Source organism: Ascaphus truei, chromosome 5 (assembly GCF_040206685.1).
Source record: "Ascaphus truei isolate aAscTru1 chromosome 5, aAscTru1.hap1, whole genome shotgun sequence".
Classification (NCBI taxonomy): Eukaryota; Metazoa; Chordata; class Amphibia; order Anura; family Ascaphidae; genus Ascaphus; species Ascaphus truei.
The window spans coordinates 190,006,915-190,016,381 of NC_134487.1; the positions used below are offsets into that span (position 1 = coordinate 190,006,915).

The following is a 9,467-nucleotide window of genomic DNA, read 5'->3' on the forward strand; positions in this document are numbered from 1 at the left end:
TACTCACTGCATCGCCCCTTCCTCTCTCGCTCCCTCTGTAACAAGTACTCACTGCATCGCCCCTTCCTCTCTCGCTCCCTCTGTAACAAGTACTCACTGCACCGCCCCTTCCTCTCTCGCTCCCTCTGTAACAAGTACTCACTGCATCGCCCCTTCCTCTCTCGCTCCCTCTGTAACAAGTACTCACTGCATCGCCCCTTCCTCTATCGCTCCCTCTGTAACAAGTACTCACTGCATCGCCCCTTCCTCTCTCGCTCCCTCTGTAACAAGTACTCACTGCATCGCCCCTTCCTCTCTCGCTCCCTCTGTAACAAGTACTCACTGCACCGCCCCTTCCTCCTCGCTCCCTCTGTAACAAGTACTCACTGCATCGCCCCTTCCTCTCTCGCTCCCTCTGTAACAAGTACTCACTGCATCGCCCCTTCCTCTCTCGCTCCCTCTGTAACAAGTACTCACTGCATCGCCCCTTCCTCTCTCGCTCCCTCTGTAACAAGTACTCACTGCATCGCCCCTTCCTCTCTCGCTCCCTCTGTAACAAGTACTCACTGCATCGCCCCTTCCTCTCTCGCTCCCTCTGTAACAAGTACTCACTGCATCGCCCCTTCCTCTCTCGCTCCCTCTGTAACAAGTACTCACTGCATCGCCCCTTCCTCTCTCGCTCCCTCTGTAACAAGTACTCACTGCACCGCCCCTTCCTCTCTCGCTCCCTCTGTAACAAGTACTCACTGCATCGCCCCTTCCTCTCTCGCTCCCTCTGTAACAAGTACTCACTGCACCGCCCCTTCCTCTCTCGCTCCCTCTGTAACAAGTACTCACTGCATCGCCCCTTCCTCTCTCGCTCCCTCTGTAACAAGTACTCACTGCATCGCCCCTTCCTCTCTCGCTCCCTCTGTAACAAGTACTCACTGCATCGCCCCTTCCTCTCTCGCTCCCTCTGTAACAAGTACTCACTGCATCGCCCCTTCCTCTCTCGCTCCCTCTGTAACAAGTACTCACTGCATCGCCCCTTCCTCTCTCGCTCCCTCTGTAACAAGTACTCACTGCATCGCCCCTTCCTCTCTCGCTCCCTCTGTAACAAGTACTCACTGCATCGCCCCTTCCTCTCTCGCTCCCTCTGTAACAAGTACTCACTGCATCGCCCCTTCCTCTCTCGCTCCCTCTGTAACAAGTACTCACTGCATCGCCCCTTCCTCTCTCGCTCCCTCTGTAACAAGTACTCACTGCATCGCCCCTTCCTCTCTCGCTCCCTCTGTAACAAGTACTCACTGCATCGCCCCTTCCTCTCTCGCTCCCTCTGTAACAAGTACTCACTGCATCGCCCCTTCCTCTCTCGCTCCCTCTGTAACAAGTACTCACTGCATCGCCCCTTCCTCTCTCGCTCCCTCTGTAACAAGTACTCACTGCATCGCCCCTTCCTCTCTCGCTCCCTCTGTAACAAGTACTCACTGCATCGCCCCTTCCTCTCTCGCTCCCTCTGTAACAAGTACTCACTGCATCGCCCCTTCCTCTCTCGCTCCCTCTGTAACAAGTACTCACTGCATCGCCCCTTCCTCTCTCGCTCCCTCTGTAACAAGTACTCACTGCATCGCCCCTTCCTCTCTCGCTCCCTCTGTAACAAGTACTCACTGCACCGCCCCTTCCTCTCTCGCTCCCTCTGTAACAAGTACTCACTGCATCGCCCCTTCCTCTCTCGCTCCCTCTGTAACAAGTACTCACTGCATCGCCCCTTCCTCTCTCGCTCCCTAAATGTCTTTGATCTGACAGAATCTTGGCTCTGCACTCCCCTATGGTGGCCTTTCCTTCTCTCATCCTTCTCGCCTGCATGGTCGATTTCTTCTCTCCCTCCACTGCCATTTCCAGGAATGATCTGTTCCTGCTTCTCCGTCCTTCCCACCCTTTGAGTTCCATGCTTTCCGTTTTTTTTACTCTTTCCCTTTTCTCTGTGACTTTGAATCCTGGCTGTCCTTCTTTCTCTCCTGTGACTCTCCAACCCTCCTCCTAGGAGACTTTAATTGTCATATTGATGACTCGTCTGTCTACTGGGCTTCCCATTTTCTCTCCCTCCCTTCCTGACCATGGACCCATAATGACAGCCTCTTCTTAGACCTTGTCTTTACTAAAAACTATTCTAGTTCTGACTTTTCTATCTCCCCTTTTCTGCTCTCTGACCATCACCTATTCGCCTTTGCTGTCTCCAAATCATCCTCTGCTACACCTGTCTCCCCCCATTATTCCAGAGACGTGTGGACCATGGATAATCAAGCTCTGAATCCGGCCTCGGCTGTAAACTCTCTTCTCTGTTCTTCTCTGACGCCAACGTTCTTGTCCCCACCTACAACTCTATCCTTTCCATGTGCCTGGACCTGCCTGCTCCCCTTTTCTACGGGCCTCTAACCTTTAACGCTGGCTCAATACTCTGACACGCGGTCTATGCTCCCGCACTCGCTCCTCTGAGCGTCTATGGAGGAGGCCTCTCACTCAACTCAGCACTATTTTTAGCCAAGCAAAGTTATTTCTCTACACTCATAAGCACTCACAGATCTAACTCACAGCATCTTTTCTCTGTGTTATAACACTCCCCTTAAACCATCTACTAACTGTCTCTCCCCCTTTATCTCTCCCCCAACTTTTGCTGACTACTTTAAAGAAAGGTACACGATATCACACGAGAGACCCACTGCGTGCCTTCCTCTACACTTTGTCTCCTGAGTCCCCTTCATCTACTCGAGATGATTTCTCTCCTGTAACAGAGGAAGACGTATCTCAGTTACTCTTCTCCTTTCCCTCTCCTCCCTGTACTTACTCACATTTTCAACTCTTCCATTGGTATACTGTATTCCCTTCCCCGTTTAAACATTGCGGTTGTGCGACCTATTCTCATGACAAACACCCTTGATGCCACTACCCCATCTAACAGTCTCCCTGTCTCTCTCCTGCCTTTTGCCTATAATCTTCTGGAACGGTTTGTATGTTCCTGTATGTTACTTTCCTCAGCTACCAGACCTTCTCCAATCAGGTTTTCACACTGCTCACTACACATTGCTAAATCCCAGGGACATTACTCCCTCCACACTCCCCACTGTCTCATGGGTTTCTTCCTACCTCACATCGTTCCTTTAGTTGATCTATCTGCCTTGGTGACCTTATTAATTTGTTTGGCTTCAAGTATCAATGCGAGACAGCTGTAGTTTTGAAAGAAATAAGACTGGTGGCGGCTTTGAGGGTCTCTGGTAGGTTGTTCCAGTTGTGAGGTGCACGGTAAGAGAAGGAGGAGCGGCCGGATACTTTGTTGAACTTTAAGACCGCGAACAGTCTTTTGGAGTCAGATCACAGAAGATAAGTGCTGCATGTGGTAGGGGTGAGGAGCTTGTTCAGATAGATGGGTAGCTTCCCCAGAAAGTATTCGAAGGCAAGACAGGAAAAATGTACTTTGCGTCTGGACTCAAGTGCTGGCCAATCTAGGTCTTGGAGCATTTGGCAGTGCTGTGTGTTGTAGTTACATTGCAGGACAGAGTGTTATATTGAGCTGTAGAGGGTTTTAGTTTAAGGTGAGTTTGGGGTGCTGTACCATACTATGTCCCCATAGTCTATAATTGGCATTAGCACCTGCTGTGCCCTGCGCTTTCTGACCAGCGGGCTCAGTGAGGATTTGTTCCTATAAAGTACACAGAGTTTGGCGCAGGTTTTGGATGTCGGGGTATCCAGCTTTGTAATTGTATTGTAATGCTGTAAAATTATACAACGCTGCGTAACTGGTTGGAACTATAAAAATATACATTTTTCTCAAACACACACAGCTTCCTGTCACAGACACACACAAATACATGGCTATCTATCACACACAGCTATCTCTCATAGACATACAGCTATCTGTCACACTCACACACAGCTTCCTGTCACAGACACACACAAATACATGGCTATCTATCACACACAGCTATCTCTCATAGACATACAGCTATCTGTCACACTCACACACAGCTTCCTGTCACAGACACACACAAATACATGGCTATCTATCACACACAGCTGTCTCTCATAGACATACAGCTATCTGTCACACTCACACACAGCTTCCTGTCACAGACACATACAAATACATGGCTATCTATCACACACAGCTATTTCTCATAGACATACAGCTATCTGTCACACTCACACACAGCTTCCTGTCACAGACACACACAAATACATGGCTATCTATCACACACAGCAATCTCTCATAGACATACAGCTATCCGTCACACTCACACACAGCTTCCTGTCACAGACACACACAAATACAGAGCTATCTATCACACACAGCTATCTCTCATAGACATACAGCTATCTGTCACACTCACACACAGCTTCCTGTCACAGACACACACAAATACAGAGCTATCTATCACACACAGCTATCTCTCATAGACATACAGCTATCTGTCACACTCACACACAGCTTCCTGTCACAGACACACACAAATACAGAGCTATCTATCACACACAGCTATCTCTCATAGACATACAGCTATCTGTCACACTCACACACAGCTTCCTGTCACAGACACACACAAATACATGGCTATCTATCACACACAGCTATCTCTCATAGACATACAGCTATCCGTCACACTCACACACAGCTTCCTGTCACAGACACACACAAATACAGAGCTATCTATCACACACAGCTATCTCTCATAGACATACAGCTATCTGTCACACTCACACACAGCTTCCTGTCACAGACACACACAAATACAGAGCTATCTATCACACACAGCTATCTCTCATTTACATACAGCTACCTGTTACAAATATACACAGCTTACACACACACACACATACACACATACACACACACACACACACACACACACACACACACACACACACACACACACACACACACACACACACACACACACACACACACACTGTCCGTCCCCCCACACACACTCACATTGTCCCCATCATACACACACACACACACACACAGTCCCCCACCCTCACACACACACTGTCCCCCTCCCTCACACACACACACTGTCCATCCCCCCCACACACTCACACTGTCCCCATCATACACACACACCCACACTGTCCCCCTCCCTCACACCCACACTGTCCCCCTCCCTCACACACACACTGTCCCCCTCCCTCACACACACTGTCCCCCTCCCTCACACACACTGTCCCCCTCCCTCACACACACTGTCCCCCTCCCTCACACACACTGTCCCCCTCGCCACACACAAACACACACACACACACACACACACACACACACACACACTGCCCCCTCCCTCACACACACTGTCCCCCTCGCCACACACAAACACACACACACACACACACACACACACACACACACACACACACACACACACACACACACACACTGTCCCCCTCCCTCACACACACACTGTCCCCCTCCCTCACACACACTGTCCCCCTCCCTCACACACACTGTCCCCCTCCCTCACACACACACTGTCCCCTCCCTCACACACACACTGTCCCCCTCCCCCACACACACTGCCCCCTCCCTCACACACACACTGTCCCCCTCCCTCACACACACACTGTCCCCTCCCTCACACACACACTGTCTCCCTCCCTCACACACACACTGCCCTCACACACACACACACACACACACACACACACACACACACACACACACACACACACACACACTGCCCCCTCCCTCACACACACACTGTCCCCTCCCTCACACACACACTATCCCCATCCCTCACACACACACTGCCCCCCCCTCACACACATACACAGCTATTTATCACACACAGCTATCTGTCTCACACACACAGCTATCTGTCTCCCGCAGTGAGCTGGAGGAAGATCCCTACTTCACAGACGGGTTCCCTGACACCGGGTTTCGCCAAACAGAGAGAAACCCAGCACGGGGATTGGAGCCTCTGGGGAGAGAGGGGAGTGTGAGGAGGTAAGGGTGAGGGGGAAGAGAGTTGGGGAAGTTGGAGATAGGGAGAGAGAGGGGAAGAGGTGAGGGGAAGAGAGAGGAAATAGGAAATAGGGAGGAGACAAAGAGGAGGCAAGTGGGGGAAAGGAGTTTAGAGTGAGGGTGGAACAGAGGGGAGGTGAGGGGGAAAGAGGGGAGGTGTGGGGGAAAGAGGGGAGGTGAGGGGGAAAGAGGGGAGGTGTGGGGGAAAGAGGGGAGGTGAGGGGGGAAAGAGGGGAGGTGAGGGGGAAAGAGGGGAGGTGAGGGGGAAAGAGGGGAGGCGAGGGGGAAAGAGGGGAGGTGTGGGGGAAAGAGGGGAGGTGAGGGGGTAAGAGGGGATGTGTGGGGGAAAGAGGAGTTTAGAGTGAGGGTGGAACAGAAGGGAGGTGTGGGGGAAAGAGGGGGAGGTGTGGGGGAAAGAGGGGAGGTGTGGGGGAAAGAGGGGAGGTGTGGGGGAAAGAGAGGAGGTGTGGGTGAGAGAGGGGAGGTGTGGGGGAAAGAGGGGAGGTGTGGGGGAAAGAGTGGAGGTGTGGGGGAAAGAGGGGAGGTGTGGGTGAGAGAGGGGAGGTGTGGGGGAAAGAGGGGAGGTGTGGGGGAAAGAGGGGAGGTGTGGGTGAGAGAGGGGAGGTGTGGGGGAAAGAGGGGAGGTGTGGGGGAAAGAGGGGAGGTGTGGGGGAGAGAGGGGAGGTGTGGGGGAAAGAGGGGAGGTGTGGGGGAAAGAGGGGAGGTGTGGGGGAGAGAGGGGAGGTGTGGGGGAAAGAGGGGAGGTGTGGGGGAAAGAGGGGAGGTGTGGGGGAAAGAGTGGAGGTGTGGGGGAAAGAGGGGAGGTGTGGGGGAAAGAGGGGAGGTGTGGGGGAAAGAGTGGAGGTGTGGGGGAAAGAGGGGAGATGTGGGGGAGAGAGGGGAGGTGTGGGGGAAAGAGCGGAGGTGTGGGTGAGAGAGCGGAGGTGTGGGTGAGAGAGGGGAGGTGTGGGTGAGAGAGGGGAGGTGTGGGGGAAAGAGTGGAGGTGTGGGGGAAAGAGGGGAGGTGTGGGGGAAAGAGGGGAGGTGTGGGGGAAAGAGTGGAGGTGTGGGGGAAAGAGGGGAGGTGTGGGGAAAAGAGGGGAGGTGTGGGGGAAAGAGGGGAGGTGTGGGGGAAAGAGGGGAGGTGTGGGGGAAAGAGGGGAGGTGTGGGGGAAAGAGGGGAGGTGTGGGGGAAAGAGCGGAGGTGTGGGGGAAAGAGGGGAGGTGTGGGGGAAAGAGGGGAGGTGTGGGGGAAAAAGGGGAGGTGTGGGGGAAAGAGGGGAGGTGTGGGGGAAAGAGGGGAGGTGTGGGTGAGAGAGGGGACTTGTGGGGGAAAGAGGGGAGGTGTGGGGGAAAGAGGGAGGTGTGGGGAGAGAGGGGAGGTGTGGGGGAGAGAGGGGAGGTGTGGGGGAAAGAGGGGAGGTGTGGGGGAAAGAGGGGAGGTGTGGGGGAGAGAGGGGAGGTGTGGGGGAAAGAGGGGGACGCGTTGTGGGGGAAAGAGGGGAGGTGTGGGGGAAAGAGGGGAGGTGTGGGGGAAAGAGGGGAGGTGTGGGGGAAAGAGGGGAGGTGTGGGGGAAAGAGGGGAGGTGTGGGGGAAAGAGGGGAGGTGTGGGTGAGAGAGGGGAAGTCGGGGCGAGACGGCAGGTGAGGTGAGAAAAGGAAGTGAGGAAGGTGAGAGAAATGAGGTGAAGAAGGAGAGCGACAGAGGTGATGGGGAGAGAGGCAGTGAATGGGGACTGAGAGGGTAGTTGATGGAGGAGAGAAAGGAGATAAGGAGGGGGGAAGAGAGAGTTGGTGAGGGAGGGGGGGGGAGGAGATAAAGAGGGAGGTGGAAAGAGGAGATCTCATTGCCCCACAAGTTTGCAATCTCTGGATTAGTAAATCTGGTGTTTCTCTCCCCCTCTGTCACTCTCTCACTCTTTCTTTTACTTGATTTCCCCTTAACGCTCTCTCTTTCACCATCTCTCCCTCTTCACCTCCCTCTCTCTTGCTCTCCACCCCTCTCCCTATCCCCTCTCTTTCTTTCTCTCTCCCTCTTCATCTCTCACTCTCTCTCACACACACTTTCTCTCAGTTTCTTGTCCCTGGTCCCTGAAGAGATGAAATCATCAGACTCTGGATATGACACCTACTTACAGGACGCTCTCGTGCAGGTAAGACATCGCCACACGAGCTAACTCTGTGCTGTGTGACACCCTTCTATGGTGACACATGTCTGCTGTGCTGGAGATGTGTGCTGATGCAGTCCCTCTCCCCACAGTTCCAGGATTGCTGCCATGTGGCATCACACTGGGACTGGCCCGTATCCCCGCGGCCACTGGGCCAGGGACTCTGCGGGCAGGAATTTTATGAAGGTCACTTCCTGGGTGTCCTACTTGACCGACTGGGGGAAATCCTGGACCAGGTACTGACCACCCCAATTCTACTTGACACTGAGACACACACACATACACTGTCCCCTCCCTCTCACACACACTGTCCCCATCCATCACACACACTGTCCCCATCCAACACACACTGTCCCCATCCATCACACACACACACTGTCCCCATCCATCACACATACACTGTCCCCCTCCCTAACACACTATCCCCTCCCTCACACATACACTGTCCCCCTCCCTCACACAAACACTGTCCCTCTCCCTCACACACACTGTCCCCTCCCTCACACATACACTGTCCCTCTCCCTCACACACACTGTCCCCTCCCTCACACATACACTGTCCCCCTCCCTCACACACACACTGTCCCTCTCCCTCACACACACTGTCCCCATCCCTCACACATACACTGTCCCCCTCCCTAACACACTATCCCCTCCCTCACACATACACTGTCCCCCTCCCTCACACACACACTGTCCCCTCCCTCACACAAACACTGTCCCTCTCCCTCACACACACTGTCCCCTCCCTCACACATACACTGTCCCTCTCCCTCACACACACTGTCCCCTCCCTCACACATACACTGTCCCTCTCCCTCACACACACTGTCCCCTCCCTCACACATACACTGTCCCTCTCCCTCACACACACTGTCCCCTCCCTCACACATACACTGTCCCTCTCCCTCACACACTATCCCCTCCCTCACACATACACTGTCCCCCTCCCTCACACAAACACTGTCCCTCTCCCTCACACACACTGTCCCCTCCCTCACACATACACTGTCCCTCTCCCTCACACACACTGTCCCCTCCCTCACACATACACTGTCCCCCTCCCTCACACACACACTGTCCCTCTCCCTCACACACACTGTCCCCATCCCTCACACATACACTGTCCCCCTCCCTAACACACTATCCCCTCCCTCACACATACACTGTCCCCCTCCCTCACACACACACTGTCCCCTCCCTCACACAAACACTGTCCCTCTCCCTCACACACACTGTCCCCTCCCTCACACATACACTGTCCCTCTCCCTCACACACACTGTCCCCTCCCTCACACATACACTGTCCCTCTCCCTCACACACACTGTCC

The 9,467-nt window shown here is 53.9% G+C and overlaps 1 protein-coding gene across 1 annotated transcript in view; it reads left to right on the forward strand.

Annotated features, from left to right (window-relative positions):
- The window catches only part of FHIP2B (FHF complex subunit HOOK interacting protein 2B), a gene marked incomplete at its 3' end in the record, with an annotated part of 113,883 nt that extends 105,499 nt beyond the window's left edge, over positions 1 to 8,384 (forward strand). Inside the window, exons 12-14 of the mRNA XM_075599140.1 lie at positions 5,834 to 5,950; positions 8,043 to 8,121; positions 8,229 to 8,384. Of these exons, the coding sequence (XP_075455255.1) occupies positions 5,834 to 5,950; positions 8,043 to 8,121; positions 8,229 to 8,384 (352 nt within the window). The remainder of the gene's footprint in view (positions 1 to 5,833; positions 5,951 to 8,042; positions 8,122 to 8,228) is intronic.
- Positions 8,385 to 9,467: the final 1,083 nt, after the last annotated feature.